The 18,999-nt window shown below is 40.6% G+C and overlaps 1 protein-coding gene across 3 annotated transcripts in view; it reads right to left on the bottom strand.

The window, feature by feature from the left end:
- The window catches only part of Sec31 (secretory 31), a 386,738-nt gene that overhangs the window by 238,864 nt on the left and 128,875 nt on the right, over positions 1-18,999 (bottom strand). For 2 of the 3 annotated variants that reach the window (XM_067138230.2, XM_067138231.2), the window contains exon 12: positions 7,969-8,025. The exons of the other annotated variant lie outside the window; for it this stretch is intronic. In XM_067138230.2, coding sequence (XP_066994331.2) covers positions 7,969-8,025 — 57 coding nt within the window. The remainder of the gene's footprint in view (positions 1-7,968; positions 8,026-18,999) is intronic. 3 annotated transcript variants of the gene reach the window in all.

Raw genomic sequence — 18,999 nt, 5'->3', positions numbered from 1 at the left:
AAACAGTACAGGGATATATTATTGTGCTGTATGTACCTATATTACAGAAGATCTAGAAGTAATGTTATAAAATAAAGATCATAACTATACAGGGATAATAACCATATTAGTCAAAAGGAGAAGTCTTTTGAGATAAATCTTGAACACATTCATTCATGCAACAAATCCCCAAATTAGCATTAGAAAAAATGTCTGTTTTTGACATCTGCTTACGTATGTGAGAAATGAAAAGCAAAAAGTAATAAAGGCAAGAACTACAGCAAGCATGCTTAAAGAGATAAGCATCCAAAATTTCCATCATCTATGAAATAAAAAAAGTAATAAAGATCTAATCATTGTGATCTAATTTTATCATCTAAGCAAGATATAAGACTGCTGCATGTAATGCACCCCTGAGAATTTGAAAGCCAGTCCAGTAACACATTCAGGAATAGATACATTTCTTCCATACACTCGCATGGAATTAATATAAATACTCAATGTCAGGGAAGATGTATGAATATGGAAAGCATGGACTCACCATGTAAGAACACAGTTGAATACTGACAAGCCAACAGAGAGAAAGAGATCCAAATTTTAAACTATACACATAAACCTTCATTAATGGATAGAACTGTCCCATACACAAGACAGTCAAACAAGCCAACAGACAGGAAGATAAATCTCAGTGTTATGTAGAATCTGAACCACAGGGATGTGAACCTTTATTTCAAAAATCCCACATTCATTGCCCAGAATGTGAACTGTGCCACCTTGGATACACATAATCCTACATCAATATAGTACAATAGCACTTATCATTATATTTCAGGGGTAAAAAAAGTTTTCTTAAGCACTGACTGGCAAAATTAATGGACCACTTAAATTTTCAAAGGCAAAGGCATGTTAAATTGTGAAACATTTATTTTATTATTTACACTGATTATTTTCATCATGCCTCCCCGAAGATTGTATAAATTACGCAATTGAAAAATCAGTACAATTGGCCGCACCCTGGGCAACATTGCAAATTAGCAGCGGCGGATTCTTCCACTACCGGTCAACACAAAAGAAGTAATCCTCCTACAGGGTCTCTTTTAAGACCACTTGTTATAGTCTCGATAAACATCGAGGGTTTTTCGTGTGCCAAAGAGACCTTATTGGTTGATTTGTGTAAGGAATGTGAATGTGACATCCTTCTAGTGCAAGAGACTCACCGGGGCTACAACAGCCATCGACCCAAAATCGCAGGCATGGAGCTTGTTCTGAAAAGGCCCCATGATAAATACGGTAGTGCCATTTTCACCATCACATCAACCTCACTGACTGAAAGGGATGACATCGAGATTCTTTCTGAATGTACGCCACACTTTAGCGTTACTTCTGTATACAAGCCTCCTAATGTTGACTTCACGTTTGAAGAACCTACTAACAAGTACCTGGGCGTAAATTTTGTCCTTGGCGATTACAACTGCCGAAGCACATCTTGGGGATACCCAGATTCAGATACCAATGGAGATAAACTGGAAACCTGGGCAGAGAATCATGATCTTCATCTAAATCATGATCCAAAGCTACCAGCATCCTTCATCAGTGGTCAGTGGAAGAGAGGCTACAACCCTGACAACATTTTCGTGTGATCAAAAGTTGCTGGGAGTTGTGTGAAGATGATGGGCAAGCCCATCCCATCTACCCAACATAGACCTGTAATCTGCAAAGTGAATGCCATGGTAGTGCCAGAGGAGGTACCTTTCGAGCAAAGGTTTAATTTTCAGAAGGCCAATTGGGAAAGATTCACCAACGAGCTTAATACAAAAGTTGCCAAGATCCCACCGTAACCTGAGATGTACGAGGCATTTGTCAAATGCGTCCAGACAGCCTCTAGAAGGACCATTCCTAGAGGTTGTAGAACAAGTTACATACCAGGAATGACTGATGACAGCAAACAGCTGTTGAGCCATTACAAAGACCTTTTTGAGACTGACCCATTTGCTGATGAAACTATCCAGGTTGGTGAGGAATTGCTGCAAACTATCTCAGCAAATCGCAAAGTTAAGTGGACCTCACTGGTAGAGAATCTGGACATGAAGTTGAACAGTAGGCGAGCCTGGAAACTCCTGAAAAATCTCAGCGGTGACCCAACAAAACCTAGAAACTTCACCACAATTACAGCAGACCAGATTGCAACCCAATTACTCATGAACGGGAAGATTAAAGGTCGGAGTACACAGGTGCAACTGGAATGAAACCCAGGAAGTGACAACCATAATCTCCGAGAACCTTCACCTTGAATGAACTAGAGTCTACCATCTCCACCTTGAAATTAAATAAGGCTGCTGGCATCGATGATATCAGAGTAGAACTGATCAAGAAGTTTGGCCGGACCACTCTGCAATGGCTGCTTACAATGATTAATGAGTGTGTATCTAAGCTTTATATTCCCAAGCTCTGGAGGAAAGCTCGAGTGGTTGCACTACTTAAGCCTGGTAAGGAGCCAAACGATCCTAAAAACTTTCGCCCAGTATCATTGTTATGTCACTGTTTCAAGATCTTCGAGCGCCTTATCCTTTACCGAATTAGTGGCATCCTCGAAGGAAAGTTCATTCCTCAACAAGCTGGTTTTCGACCTGGAAAGTCACGCTGCAGTCAAATATTGAACCTTACTCAACACATCGAGGATGGTTTTGAACAACATAAGGTAACAGGAGTTGCCTTTGTTGATTTAACAGCTGCCTACGACACCATCAACCACAGGAAGTTGCTGAGGAAAAAATTTTTTTTTTGCTAGTTGCTTTACGTCGCACCGACACAGATAGGTCTTATGGCAACGATGGGACAGGAAAGGGCTAGGAGTGGGAAGGAAGCGGCCGTGGCCTTAATTAAGGTACAGCCCCAGCATTTGCCTGGTGTGAAAATGGGAAACCACAGAAAACCATTTTCAGGGCTGCCAACAGTGAGGTTCGAAAATGATTATCACCTAACATCTCTTATTGGCATTCTCCTGCACAATAGAAGATTCTCTCTCTCCATGGTAAGAAGAGCAGATGGCATGTACAGAAGAACGGTTTACCTCAAGGCAGTGTCCTAGCCCCTGTGCTCTTTAACATTTACACTAATGAGCAGCCCATAACGGAACATACCAGGCTTTTCATCTATGCCGATGATACTGTAGTGGCTGCCCAAGGAAAGACATTTGAAGAGGTGGAGGGAAAGTTGACTTCTGCACTAGATACTCTTGGCTCTTACTATGAAGGCAATCATCTAAAGCCAAGTCCCAACAAGACTCATGTGTGCGCATTTCACTTAAGGAATAGAGAAGCTCGGCGGGAGCTGGACATTACATGGCAAGGCAAACGACTAGAACATTCTCCAACACCTGTGTATCTAGGTGTTACTCTTGACCAAACACTGTCCTTCAAGAAACATTGCCACAACACCAGGCTGAAAGTTAGTTCACGGAACAATATTTTGAGAAAGCTCACAGCCACCACCTGCGGAGCAAGCCCTCACGTCCTGAGACCTCTGCTCTTGCTTTGTGTGTGTCCGCGCAGGGTACACTTCACCTGTGTGGAGTGCACCCCACTCACACCAAGCAGGTTGACATTGCAATCAACGAGACCATATGAATCTTGTCAGGATGTCTGAAGCCAACTCCAATTGACAAACTCTACCCGATTGTTGGAATAGCTCCCCACCGCTATCAGAAGGGCTGTTGCTGCTGATGCAGAGAGGACAAAGCAGACTAATGATTCTCGCCACCCACTGCATGATCACCAGGCTGTAGTCTGTCGACTGAAGTCGAGAAAGAGCTTCATCACCAGGACTCAACCACTGATAGGAACATCGGAGTCTAACCGCATCACCAGGTGGAAGAGCATGCTGCCGTCTGATACTCCTGCAAAGGAAGAGCTCGCTCCAGGAAACGACCTGCCCTACCCTATTTGGAGATCACTTAATCGTCTTAGGGTGGGCGTACCTCCTTGCAAGACCAACATGCAAAAATGGGCCATACTTCCAGCTGATGGAGATGCATCCTGCGAGTGTGGTGTAACACAAGATCCGAACCACCTGCTCATCTGTCCTCGACTAGAACATCCCTGCACTACACAGGACCTGATCGAGGCGAACAACAAGGCCATCAGAGTTGCTACATTTTGGAAATGCTGACCGGACACGGAATGATGATGATTATCAGGAGTTAATTTTAATTGGTAAGGTCTTCACAAATTATGAGAACTACTTTTAGAACTGGAATTAGCAGAGTGTTCAAATAAGTTATACAAATATAACATATTTTGATGAACACACTGTATGACTGTAAATCAACTGAAATAATGATACACTTTCATTCAGATACTTGGCTCTGCTAAAGTCAGTCCATATATTTAATCCTTAATATTTTAAAAATATAACTTATGGAACAACAGAATAGGGTAGCCTATTAACCGACAACAAACAAAAGAACCCTCGGCTACTTCGGTTCGCGCAGTATATTTCGTTACCCGACGAATCAAGGACAAGCACACGCGCAGCTGGCTGACAGACATGCTGGCTGTCAAGCTGGCGTTAACACATACTGGAAGTAGCTGCACTCAGGCTCTTCGATTGAAGTTATTCTTTCATTAAAGCCGGAAACGCAATGCAGTTAAAAGAACGAAAGTAAATGTAAAGTGGCCAAAAGTATTAAGCAATAAGTTAAATGGAACTATTTACAATACCCAAGCTGTAAACCATATTTTTTTAAATATAAAAAATAAAAATATACTGTTCCAATAAGCGTACACACAGAGGACATAATATGAACAACACAAAATAATTCATGCACGCTTATGAAGAAAAAGGATTAAGTCATAAGAGGCAGTGTGACATACCTGTCATTCTCATATCTCATCTGCCATCTGACCATCATCTTCCTGATTAGTGCTTTCATCCTCGGGCTCTGATTCATATTAAGAGGGGCTGCCATCATTCACAGAAATAATGAAGCTATCAATTTCGTCATCAATGAGGGCATCTTTGGACCAATATTTATCTTCTATGTAGCGTACGTGCTAGCAACAGTTTTTCCATTTGGACACTGAATATTCCGAAATTGCTTGCTCGCAAAGTCTACGCTTCACTTCTAGAGAGTCTGACACGGATTCACCCACTCTGCCCTTGATGTCTGACCACACTAACTCAATAGGATTGAGATCTGCGTGATAGGGTGGCAGACATAAAACACTGTGACCGGCATTGAAAAACATTTTATCAATTTTGTAGGTCTTCTCACTGGGAACATTTTTTACTAACATCATCAATTCCGCTTTGGTCAAACTTCCTTCAAATTGGATGTTGTTGCACGTAAGCCAATCAACGATGTCTTTTTTTTTTTTTTTTTTGAGCGATGACAGTGTTGGCTTCCTATTCTCTTGTACGCTGTGATATGATAACTAGCATTGTCTAATACTATCACACTGTTTGGACTTAAGTTCGGTAGCAGTTGCCTTTCCACCCAGGTTGAAAAATTGGTAAAGTTCATGTCGTCATGGTAGTCCCCTGTTTTTTGCTTTGATTTGAATATCAATAAGGCGTTGTTTACAAAGCCTTCCTCTCCCCCAGCGTGCACAACAATAATGTGAGGACCTTTCCCTATAACTTGTAATTTTCCCACCTCTGTAACAGATTGCCAGCATGATGGGACAGAGTGAGTAGAATGAACGAATGTCTCATCTAAATACACTATTTTCCGACCATTCTCTCTGTACTGACGAATTTGTCTGAGGTACCTTCCCCTCCATGCCACGATGTCTGGTTTCTCAATCAACAACGTTCGAGAACTACGGCACCTAGTCCACCAGAACCCCTTCTCCTTCAATAACCGTCGAAGATACTCTCTGCTACAGTCAAGTATCTTTTCCGATTTTAACACACGCTTCAATTTGTCCAGTGCAGGTACAGATTTTTTCACCATGTAAAATTTGCTTATTTTGTGACGTATCGCACCTTTTGTGAAGTTGTCTGTTTCGATCCTTTTCTTGTGGACTGTTTTCTTGCCATCAGGTGTAGAAAAATGCAAACGACCCTTGGCCATAGACGTCTTCCCTTCCGCTAAAATACGTTTCACCAGTGACTTTGAAATCCCTGTTGCATCACTTGTTGAAGCCACTACATTATAATTCAGTTTATGAACTGTTTTCTGTTCTCGTAGGTGAGCAGCCACATTATATACTATTTCTCTGGCTTGTCCCCTTACAGGTCATCCAGATTTGCTACCAGACTTCGAAGTAGCAGTCATAACTACTGTACACTCAAATGACACACTCACTAGAATAACATGGTACACAACACTATATAGCTGAAAGACTGGGCTGCCGTCAATTATTCTGCTGCTGAGCGGCTTTAGATGTGTGTGTTGGCATACCAGTTGCGCAAATGCCGATACTTCTAATTCTGTTTTCTTTACAGAGTCAAGAATTTAGTTTATTCACCTGGTTAATGTGCTCCGTAATGAGTAATGACCCTTGAAGGTCGCTAGGTAACACTGTTCAACACTATATACATAAAAACATTTACCAATACAGTACATGCTACACGTGAAGAAATTATAGGACAACAATTACTACAACTAAAGAAAGAAATGTGAATAAAACTGACAAATCAACAAGAGCACTAAAACGGATACAGAAGTGACAGCGAAACTCTTGTGTAACCGCGCTTTACAGTGTGCACAGTACAGTGGCCAGACAGCATGTGACCCCCTCCACTACTCCCTATGATGTCAGACATCCACTCGGAGAGAATGCGCAGGGAAGTGAGCTTTGCGCAGGTTCTTTTGTTAGTTGTAGGGTAATAACAATGTCTTATTCATAATCACAGTTGACAGTGGACCATAGGAACACATACAATTCAAATTAGTCTGACCATGATAGCTTAAAACAAATGCATGTAATGGTTATTAGAGACCATAAAGACACAAACTATGATATCAAATCACTTAAAACTCTGTTACAGTCTTTATGGTCCCAAAAAGGTTAACCATAACAGTCAGCAGTACTCCACAATAGAGAACACAAGACCCAGAGCTGAAGATCGTAAGACACATACTGATGAACTCCAAGTAACTTAGTACCACACAATTTTTCAAGAAGTTATTCCTTGATAACAGTTTGCCTGTGATTTTTGGAAGGTGCCTGCTAAAGAATAGCTTCCTATCGAAAGCAATTCCTAGATGTTTTGTATATTTGTTATGGACAACAAGCACATTTATTTCATAATGGACCATCTTATTGTTGAGGAATGAAGGGTAGTGTTGAAGTTTACTAGACTTGAATTAAAACTGTAACTTCTTTGGAGCAAGGAGAAAGAACCCCAAGGACTATGAAAAGATAAAACAATCTATCATTTACCTAAAAGAAAGGAGAGTTACAGTTGACATGTTCATGATACATGATGATGATGATGATGATGATGATGATGATGATGGTGGTGGTGGTGGTGGTGCTTGTGCTTGTTGTTTGCTATTTTGATTTACGTCGCACCGACACAGATAGGTCTTATGGCGACAATGGGATAGGAAAGGCCTAGGAATGGGAAGGAATCGGCCATGGCCTTAATTAAGGTACAGCCCCAGGCATTTGCCTGGTCTGAAAATGGGAAACCACGGAAAACCATCTTCAGGGCTGCCGACAGTGGGATTCGAACCCACTACCTCCCGGATGCAAGCTCACAGCTGCGCGCACCTAACCGCACGGCCAACTTGCCCGGTGCTTGTTGTTTAAAGGGGCCTAACATCTAAGGTCATCGGCCACGTCATGACACATAGAAATTAAATCGCCAAGTTCATGAGTAGAGAGAACGTTCCTATTATAACTAGAACCCACCAAAAGAAGGTAGCCATGCAAGCAACAAGAACAGCAAAATGTTACTGTAATGTACTACAGCAACAGAATAAAGAGGTCCAACAACATGCAGAGAGGAAGGAAGCCAATAGGTAGTATTTCATCTTACCAAAATGGAATTGGTTTGGGGATCCTCACAGCCATCTGCATCACCATCAGATTCACTCTAGAAAATACATTCCAAGACAAGAGGAAGGGTTAAGCCACACACACACTCACACACATATGGTCAAAGGTAAAGACAAATGAAAAGCTGAACCTTTCTAGAATCTATGAAGTCAAGCATAGAATGAAGCATGGAAAATTTCTATAAAGGAGTAAACAGGAGAGAATATTTCCTTGCTAAACTTAATATCACAGTGAAGATTAAATAAAACTTGGAAGAAAAGCTTCTAACAAAAACGAAAAAAACATTTCTTGAAAAACCAGTATTTTCAACATACATTTCTTCAAGGAAGGGAAGTGTTGATGTAAATTAAACTTGAATTGAAACTGTAACCATACTGAAGAGAACATACAGATAATGAATATTTCAAAAACAAGACTTGATCAAGGAAATTTTACAGACATTTATTTTGGGTTCCACACCTTTAATCCAAATTCACTCTCCAGTCAATCTACCAGTTAATTCTGATTGGTCAACTGTCTTAAGTAACACTACTACAGCCCCCAAATATGAAGCGTTCAGAAGCAAATGGGAATCAAGTCACAATAATACAATTTTGCGAAATATAAAGTTTCTGCAAAACAGTTCATTATAGGGAAAATCTTACAGTGTTTTAAAATGTTTGAATAGAAGATACTTTATTTAATACATTCTCATTTTGATGAAGGGTAAAATTAGGTGGTTTTACATCATACATTCAATGGAAAGCTAAAATAATGGGCTTCATTCTTTTTGGGCTCTGAATGTATTGTACTTGTATTTTATATATATTCTTCTCTTCCTGGTTTTCAGAAGGGAACAGTTAAGAAAATATGAACACAGTGAAACCTAGTTAGTGTGTTCCTCATTAACGCTTAGAACGCGGGCGCTGCACTATTATGTTTCAAGATAACTTCTAAAACTACGGCGAGCATAATATTACGTTGTTCGATTTCTCGCCCTTTTTGTGTTGGAGATGAACGTAATATTACAGCTCTAGCACTCCCATGTGGATGCCAGTAAGCATGAAGTTGCACATACTATCCCTAGATAGCATCACATCCTTGTTCAGTGGAGAATATCGATCTGTTCGAAGGCAAACAAACTCATGAAAGGAGCTTCCCTCATAAAGTTGTTTGTTCTGCGTGTGGCTTGTATTCAGCTTCATATGGACTGACATGGCTCAGAAACAGATAGAACAGTTGTTAGAGGAAGTTTTACATTAATCTGGTGACAGCAACAGTGATATAACTGCAAACAGCAACATTGATTTTGCTCTTTCAGCAAATGACGCAAGTTCAGGTAGGTCAAATCTGTTTTCCTTTCTCTCTCTTTTTTTTTTTTTCACAGATTCTTATCTTGCAAAAATGTTGAGATTATTCTGACTAGTATATTTGGGGTTATAATTCACTTTACAGATTCTGAATTTGATGCAACCGAAGAGACAGTCCTCCCTTCTACTTCTGCCAGCACGCCTGTTCGTTGCAGGAAGAGCACGCGGGCAACAGGTGTTGCAGCTGCAGGTGGTAATGAATGGACAGTGGTTGACCATAATTCCAGATATTATGGTTTACACTGGACCTAGCGGGGTGGAACAAAACATCAGCTTAGACCAGTCCTCTGAGCCAATCGATTTTTTACGAACTTCATGGATACGCACATGATGAACACAATTAAAGACCAGACTAATTTATATGCATATCAACGACTAAATAAACTTTGGTAGCAAAATAAGTTAAGCCCCAATTTGCAATTTAGGCAGCAGAGCACTGTTACTAATGCAGAGGAGAAAAGGTTTCTTGCAATTTTATTGCACATGTGTATTAGTCAGGTGGTCCATAACCCGTTAGAGGAGAGATCCTCACTTGGACTATGTGTAAGTAGGGTAGCATCCTGCTTCATGAATTTACCGAGCTCAGGCACTTTAAGCAAGCCTCGGACCTATGGGAGTATCGAAGTCCCACTCCCATTTGACAGGCGAGGGACTCCTTGGAAACAACTTGGCGAACGAAATGGAATTCAATGGGGAGCTACCAATATTAATGGGGCTTATGGAAGAAAGAAAGTAGAACTGGCTGAGTCAGCTAAGATGATGCAACTGGATGTGTTAGGAGTAAGTGATTTTCAGGTAAGGGGAGATAACGAGGAAGAGATAGGAGATTATAAAGTGTACTTGACGGGTGTTAGAAAGGGAAGGCCGAGTCTGGGGTAGGGCTGTTTATCAGGAATACCATTGCACGCAACATAGTTTCTGTTAGGCATGTAAATGAGCGAATGATGTTGGTAGATTTGTTAGTTGGAGGAATTAGGACTAGAATTTTCTCACTGTATTCACCATGTGAGGCTGCAGATGACGACGAAGTTGACAAGTTTTATGAAGCATTGAGTGACATCGTGGTCAGGGTCAACAGCAAGGATAGAATAGAGCTAATGGGCGATTTCAATACGAGAGTTGGAAATAGAACTGAAGAATACGAAAGGGTGATTAGTAAATGTGGGGGAAATATGGAAGCTAATGGGAATGGGAAGCGTTTGCTGGACTTCTGTGCTAGTATGGGTTTAGCACTTACGAATACATTCTTCAAGCATAATGCTATTCACCGCTACACATGGGAAGCTAGGGGTACCAGATCCATAATAGATTATATCTTAACTGACTTCATCAGAAAATCTGTTAGGAATGTACAAGTTTTCCGAGGATTTTTCGATGATACAGACCACTGTCTGATCTGTAGTGAACTAGGTATCTCTAGGCCTAGGGTAGAGAAAGTGAAATCTGTCTGCAAACGAATAAGGGTAGAAAATCTCCAGGACGAGGAAATTAGACAGAAGTACATGGATATGATTAGTGAGAAGTTTAGAGCAGTAGACAGTAAGCAGGTTCAGGATATAGAAAGAGAATGGGTGACATACAGAGATGCTGTAGTAGAAACAGCAAGGGAATGCCTCGGAACAAGTGTGTGTAAAGATGAGAAAAGGCGAACATCTTGGTGGAATGATGAAGTGAGAGCAGCTTATAAATGTAGAAAGAAGGCTTATCAGAAATGGCTCCAAACAAGGGCCGAGGCAGACAGGGATTTGTACGTAGATGAGAGAAACAGAGCAAAACAAATAGTTGTTGAATGCAAAAAGAAGTTGTGGTAAGACTTTGGTAATAACCTGGAAAGGCTAGGTCAAGCAGCAAGGAAACCTTTCTGGACAGTAATAAAGAATCTTTGGAAGCGAGGAAAAAAAGGAAATGAGCAGTGTTTTGAGTAATTCCAGTGAACTCATAATAGATCCCAGGGAATCACTGGAGAGGTGGAGGGAATATTTTGAACATCTTCTCAACATAAAGGGAAATTTTTCTGGGGGTGTTGTGAACAGCCAAGTTCATGAGGAGGAGGAAAATAATGCTGGTGAAATTACACTAGAAGTGGAAAGGATGGTAAATAAACTCCACTGTCATAAAGCAGCAAGAATAGATGAAATTAGACCTGAAATGGTGAAGTATAGTGGGAAGGCAGGGATGAAATGGCTTCATATAATAGTAAGATTAGCATGGAGTGTTGGTAAGGTACCTTCAGATTGGACAATAGCAGTAATTGCACCTATCTATAAGCAAGGGGACAGGAAGGATTGCAACAACTTTCGAGGTATCTCACTGATTAGTGTACCAGGCAAGGTATTCGTTGGCATCTTGGAAAGGAGGGTACGATCAGTCGTTGAGAGGAAGTTGGATGAAAACCAGTGTGGTTTTAGACCACAGAGGGGCTGTCAGGATCAGATTTTCAGTATGCGCCAGGTAACTGAAAAATGCTACGAGAGGAATAGGCAGTTATGTTTATGTTTCGTAGATCTAGAGAAAGTATATGACAGGGTACCAAGGGAAAAGATGTTCGCCATACTGGGGGACTATGGAATTAAAGGTAGATTATTAAAATCAATCAAAGGCATTTATGTTGACAATTGGGCTTCAGTGAGAATTGATGGCAGAATGAGTTCTTGGTTCGGGGTACTTACAGGGGTTAGACAAGGCTGTAATCTTTCACCTTTGCTGTTCGTAGTTTACATGGATCATCTGCTGAAAGGTATAAAAAGGCAGGAGGGATTCAGTTAGGTGGGAATGTAGTAAGCAGTCTGGCTTATGTTGACGACTTGGTCTTAATGGCAGATAACGCCGAAAGCCTGCAGTCTAATATCTTGGAACTTGAAAATATGTGCAATGAGTATGGTATGAAAATTAGCCTTTCCAAGACTAAATTGATGTCAGTGGATAAGAAATTCAACAGAAGTGAATGTCAGATTAGTGATACAAAACTAGAACAGGTTGATAATTTCAAGTATTTAGGTTGTGCGTTCTCCCAGGATGGTAATTTAGTAAGTGAGATTGAATCAAGGTGTAGTAAAGCTAAGGCAGTGAGCTTGCAGTTGCGATCAACAGTATTCTGTAAGAAGGAAGTCAGCTCCCAGACGAAACTATCTTTACATCTATCTGTTTTAAGACCAACTTTGCTTTACGGAAGCGAAAGCTGGGTGGACTCGGGATTTCTTATTCATAAGTTAGAAGTAACAGACATAAAGGTAGCGAGAATGATAGCTGGTACAAACATGTGGGAACAATTGCAGGAGGGTATTCGTAATGAGGAGATAAAGTTTAATTTAGGAATGAACTCGATGGATGAAGTTGTACGCATAAACCGGCTTCGGTGTTGGGGTCATGTGCGGCGAATGGAGGAGGATAAGTTACTTAGGAGAATAATGGACTCTGTTATTGAGGGTAAGAGAAGTAGAGGTAGGCCAAGATGATGATGGTTAGACTCAGTTTCTAACGATTTAAAGATAAGAGGTTTAGAACTAAATGAGGCCACAGCACTAGTTGCAAATAGAGGATTGTGGCATCATTTAGTACATTCACAGAGGCTTGCAGACTGAACGCTGAAAGGCATAACAGTCTATAATGTTAATGTATGTATGTATTTATGTATGTATGTATTAGCCTGCATCTGACGATAGAGAATCATTGGAGCACAGATCCAGTTGTCAGTTGTTATTTTTTGTCCCAATGTATTATCCAGGGACAGGTTTCTGAACATTCTCTCTGTTTCACCTATCTGACAATACTAGTCAGAAGAAACCAGGCAAACGTGGCCTCTCCTGAATAAATTTGTCACTAAATTTTGAGAGACATATTACCCACAAGAAGCCGTAACTATTAACGAAGTTATGTGCCTATTTAGGAGTAAGATCTAAGTATATATGCCCCAGAAACACATTAGTATGGTATCAAATTGTACATTCTGGCAGATTCAAAGATATGAGTTTCATTGTTGTTTCCATATTGAACAGAGATCACAGAGATGAGTTATTTATAATGTTCAACCTATTCAATATTAATTACGTTACTGGTTTCGACATTTAAATGTCGTCATCAGCCATAAAACAAATCACAAACAAATGATCAAGGACATATGAATTAAAACTGGTGTAGTTACACATTGAAATATGTACATTAAAAGTCTTTATACTTCCATTCAGCGTTCTGGCCTTCGGTTCAGAGGGTCCCGGGTTCGATTCCCGGCCGGGTCGGGGATTTAACCTTAATTGGTTAATTCCAATGGCCCGGGGGCTGGGTGTTTGTGCTGTCCCCAACATCCCTACAACTCACACACCACACATAACACTATCCTCCCCCACAATAACACGCAGTTATCTACAAATGGAAGATGCCGCCCACCCTCATAGGAGGGTCTGCCTTACAAGGGCTGCACTCGGCTAGAAATAGCCACACTAAATTAATTAAATACATCCATTCACACCATGTGTCAAACATGGGGTGCATATGGAACTTCGAATTGTATCACGGAAAGGACGCGCTACTGGATAACTGTGCTACTAGTATTGTCAAACGGTTACTACGTGATTTAGCCAACAAATGTCACAATGTTTTATGTTAACCGATTCTACACCAGTGTACCTCTTGTAGAAGACTTAGCAGAGATGAATACAGGAGTAGTGGGCACTGTAATGAAGGTGAGGAAGGGACTTCCCAAGGCACGACTGGAGGCTAAACTGAAGAAGGGTGACCACATATTTCTCTGCAAGAAAAGTTATTTTGAATTTTATCTTAGACAATGTAGGGTAGTTATGGGTCATTCTCAGTCTTGCACCTGCAAGGAATTAGTGGAGTATAAGTTGAATAAAACTGTGAACCATGGTGATTTCCTAATTCGGTTTCATACTGTATTTTTGTGATACAGTAGAAAAGTCTTTTAAACGTAAGATGCTGAGTGGCAATAAGAGGTCCTGAAATTCAGGATGCCAGTTGCTATGGAATAGGAGTAGGCATCTTGGACATACCGTATTTCACTGCATATTCCTCAGCACCGCGTAATTGTCTCATCCTTTATTTTCGATACAAAAATCGGATTTTAAAATGTCATCACGCAATCATTGCATGTTCAAATTTTGTTCCTCAAGTTGCTTAAAAGGTAAACGGAACTGCAATGTAAATTGCATATGAAAGTGCAATCTAAATTCGTATATGACATATGGGGAGTTTAGAAACACAGTCACATTTGCGAGATGTCGGTTCATGTTTGCAAGATGTCGGTACAATTTTCGCCGAATACATTGCCAACCATAATGCGGAGACTGTTTCAGAGAACCGGGATCCCACCATGTTGATCAGCTGCGATTACGAGACGTCGTCAGACGAAGCTGCCGCTCCAGCTGATGAATGCACGTATAGAATAGTTTGGTTTTTTTAGCTTGTCTTTTAATTTCCGCCAGTAAAGCACCACCTTTTCACTCACGGAAAATGTTATTTTCTCATCTCTACTACCGTATTGTTCAGAGAAGACAATTATGTTTAGCTTGAAGACTACAGAATAGTTTCTGTAATTACCCATGATCACAAATAAATGCTTTACACGTTAATGTATTGCTATGTAAATTACTGTCAGTAACTGTTCAGTATTACTGTATTAAGAAATATTTCTACAAACATGCCAAAAACCAAAATAAAACTTAAATTATCACACACATAGTACAGTACAGTACAGTAATCACGTCACTCACAAACAAACACTGTATGAGGGGCATTTGAAAAGCCCGTGCAAAAATACAAACTACTTACATGTTTGGGGTAAACCTTTTTTATTTTTTGACATAGTCTCCTTTTAAGCTTATACACTTCGTCCAACGATGTTCTAGTTTGTTGATCCCTTCCGAATAATAGGATTTGTCCAAGTCTGCAAAACATCCATTAGTGTTTGCAATCACCTCCTCGTTTGAATAAAATCTTTGTCCCGCCAGCCATTTCTTCAAATTGGGGAACAAATAGTAGTCCGAGGGAGCCAAGTCTGGAGAATAGGGGGGATGTGAAACGAGTTGGTATCCTATTTCCATTAATTTGCGACCACAACTGCTCAGGTGTGTGCTGGTGCATTGTTGTGACAGAAAAGGACTTTCTTGCGGGCCAATCGTGGGCGTTTTTCTTGCAGCTCGGTTTTCAAATGGTTCAATAACAATGAATAATATGCACCTGTAATAGTTTTACCCTTTTCCAGATAGTCGATGAGGATTATCCCTTGCGAATCCCAAAAGACAGTCGCCATAACCTTTCCGGCCAAAGGAACGGTCTTCACCTTTTCTGGTGCAGATTCCCCCTTGGTAACCCATTGTTTAGTTTGTTGTTTGGTCTCAGGAGTATAGTAATGTATCCATGTTTCATCCACCTGTGTACCTCTGGTTGCAAGGCTTTGAAAGCCATAAGCCTACTAGTAGACAAGTGAGTGCGGTGCCAGTATTTCCCGGAGACGCTTAAAGTCCTCCGGATTCTTCTGGAACAGCTGCAAACCATCCTTGCAACACTTCACACGATTCCATTTTTGGTCAAGCGTGAGCAATCGCGGCACCCATCTTGCAGATAGCTTTCTCATGTCCAAATGTTTATGCAAAATATTATGTACCCGTTCAGTCGAGATGCCCACAGCACTAGCAATCTCACGCACCTTAACTCTTCTGTCATCCATCACCATATCGTGGATTTGATCAATGATTTCTGGATTCATAACCTCCACAGGCCGTCCAGAATGTTTAGCGTCACTTGTGCCCATATGGCCAGTCCGAAAATGTTGAAACCACTTATAAACTGTTCTAATCGAAGGTTCAGAGTCACCATAATGTTTATCGAGCTTCTCTTTAGTCTCCTGAGGCATTTTACCTTTCATAAAATAATGTTTAATCACCACACGAAATTCTTTTCATCCATTTCTTGAAAATTACTCGACTTCCTTGATTCATACGAATGCCAAACACAAAGAAATAGACCAATATGGCTGAAACTTGGTGTACGTTCATTCAAGAGATGCTACTAACTAAACATGACCTCGATACGCGCCGGTGGTGCCATCTCTCAGACTTTGCAAGGACTTTTCAAACCACCTTCATACATTGCAGATCAGTTGATACTTCTGTAACGGTACCTAATAAACATGAAAAACCTACATCATACCCCCAGAACATGGAGTGGCCCACTTGTAGTGAACTACAAGAGTTACAAGCAGGGGTTTACCTACTGATAAATTTCCCAATACCGGAATGTTCAATTATGTATTATAGCAGAGCATAAGAATGTGGCCGACGGCAGCTGATTACATGACAGTGTTAATGAAAAAATGACGTTCATTTCCATGTTACCAATGACAAGTACAAATATTAACTTCTTTTTCATGAATTAGATTCTCAGTGACTCATTTTGTCGCCATTTGCCTGTGCGTTCTGATACCACTGTACCTCTGCTTGCAAGGCTTTGAAAGCCATAAGCCTATTAGTAGACAAGTGAGTGCGGTGCCAGTATTTACCGGAGACATTGCCGAAAAGCGATAAATTAGAGCCTTACATATTTCAAATGAGAACTCGTAACATCACTGGTAAATAAACTGTACATTGTCTCACGACCACGCTGTCAAACTACAAATTGTCCTGCTTTCCTTTGGACTTTTTTTCCCAGTTCTCGAGTTAAGTAATCCTGATAAGGGTCCCATACTCAAACCATACTCTAATTGCCATGCATCGTACATATACTGGTATTATTTATTTAAAAGTCTGATTTGGACTATTTTAATTATTTCGATGTATATACGCAAGTGTTATGCCCACCTTACACTTGTAACAAATACAATTTAGTTTTTTTTAGTAATATAAATATTGGTATTAAGAATACTTTGCATAATGATTGCACCCTACAATTTTTCAAAAATTTTGGTATAAAAAGTGTGACGATTATGCAGTGAAATACAGTACAGTGAAACATTGTTAGTGCGTTCCTTATTAACACGTTTTCCCGCTTAGCACGTCATAAATTCGAAGTCCCGATTCTCATCATATTGAAACTATATAAAAAATACCTCACTTATCACATCATGAATTTTCGCTATTACCGTTTAGTACGATCACATTTTTCCTAGCCCTGAAAATGTTATTTGTCATCCCTTGTGAAACAAACATGATTAACAACTCGGGTAAGAGCTGTCACCACAGTTGCGTGATTACGGAAAAAGTGAGCCTATTTGTGCTTGTATTCCATTCAGAAGTTATGAGAGAGAGAGAGAGAGAGTGAGAGAGAGTGTGAGAGAGAGAGAGAGAGAGTGTGTGTGTGTGTGTGTGTGTGTGTGTGTGTGTGTGTGTGTGTGTGTGTGTGTGTGTGTGTGTGTGTGTGTGTGTGTGTGTGTGTGTGTGTGTGTGTGTGTGTGTGTGTGTGTGTGTGTGTGTGTGTGTGTGTGTGTGTGTGTGTGTGTGTGTGTGTGTGTGTGTGTGTGTGTGTGTGTGTGTGTGTGTGTGTGTGTGTGTGTGTGTGTGTGTGTGTGTGTGTGTGTGTGTGTGTGTGTGTGTGTGTGTGTGTGTGTGTGTGTGTGTGTGTGTGTGTGTGTGTGTGTGTGTGTGTGTGTGTGTGTGTGTGTGTGTGTGTGTGTGTGTGTGTGTGTGTGTGTGTGTGTGTGTGTGTGTGTGTGTGTGTGTGTGTGTGTGTGTGTGTGTGTGTGTGTGTGTGTGTGTGTGTGTGTGTGTTTGTTTTTTGAGTGGTTCAGTGAAGTTTCTTTGCATGATACAGTAGCCTATACCTGGATTAAGGAATATAATTGTGTGAAAATGACTATTTTTTTACAAGTTGTTTCACTTCGCACCGACACAGATACGTCTTATGGCGACGATGAGACAGGAAAGGGCTAGGAGTTGGAAGGAAGCGGCCGTGGCCTTTATTAAGGTACAGCCTCAGCATTTACCTGGTTTGAAAATGGGAAACCACGCATAACCATCTTCAGGGCTGCCAACAGTGGGGTTCGAACCCACTCCCAAATACTGGATACTGGCCGCAAGTAAGCACCTGCAGCTATCGAGCTCGGTGTGAAAATGACTCGTGTGGTGCATATTTGTATTCTTTAAGCAGAGGTCGCGAATGTTGAACTCACACCTTCGAGTTTCGGCTCGATCGAGTCAACTTGATCAATGTTTTACAAAATGGCAGCCAAATTCATTCTGTCACAGCTGCACATGGCTGAGTATAGCCTCCAATTTATTGTCTAAGAGTGTGACTAGAAAATAATGTTTTATAACACACTGCTCTGAAGTAAAAGGCTTCTACTAACATTTGTTTTAGAGTGTGATCTGCAATAAAATTTGGATATTTTTATTGGCCCCCGTGCATATGTTTTCATATTTGTTGTTTGATGTTTTTCACACCGTTCATTGCACTTGTTAATGGTAGATATAGTTTGCACTGTACCCGCGGATACACAATGCAAAATGCCTCCATGTCGGAAAAAATCGTATCTAGTGTTTCCATATCGCTGTTGGATAGTATTTATTCGTATACTCAGTAGTAAGTTTTCTCGCTTAACACGTTCATTTTTGCTGTCCCCTGCAGAAACGTCTTATTATTATTATTTCGTATGGCAAAACAAGGATACATTATAAGTACATATAAATACATATTTCTTAAATAAGTATGTGATT

The sequence above is a fragment of the Anabrus simplex genome, chromosome 1 (genome assembly GCF_040414725.1).
Source record: "Anabrus simplex isolate iqAnaSimp1 chromosome 1, ASM4041472v1, whole genome shotgun sequence".
NCBI classification, from domain to species: Eukaryota; Metazoa; Arthropoda; class Insecta; order Orthoptera; family Tettigoniidae; genus Anabrus; species Anabrus simplex.
Note: the sequence above shows the minus strand (reverse complement) of the source record. Positions and strands in the feature narration are given on the sequence as shown.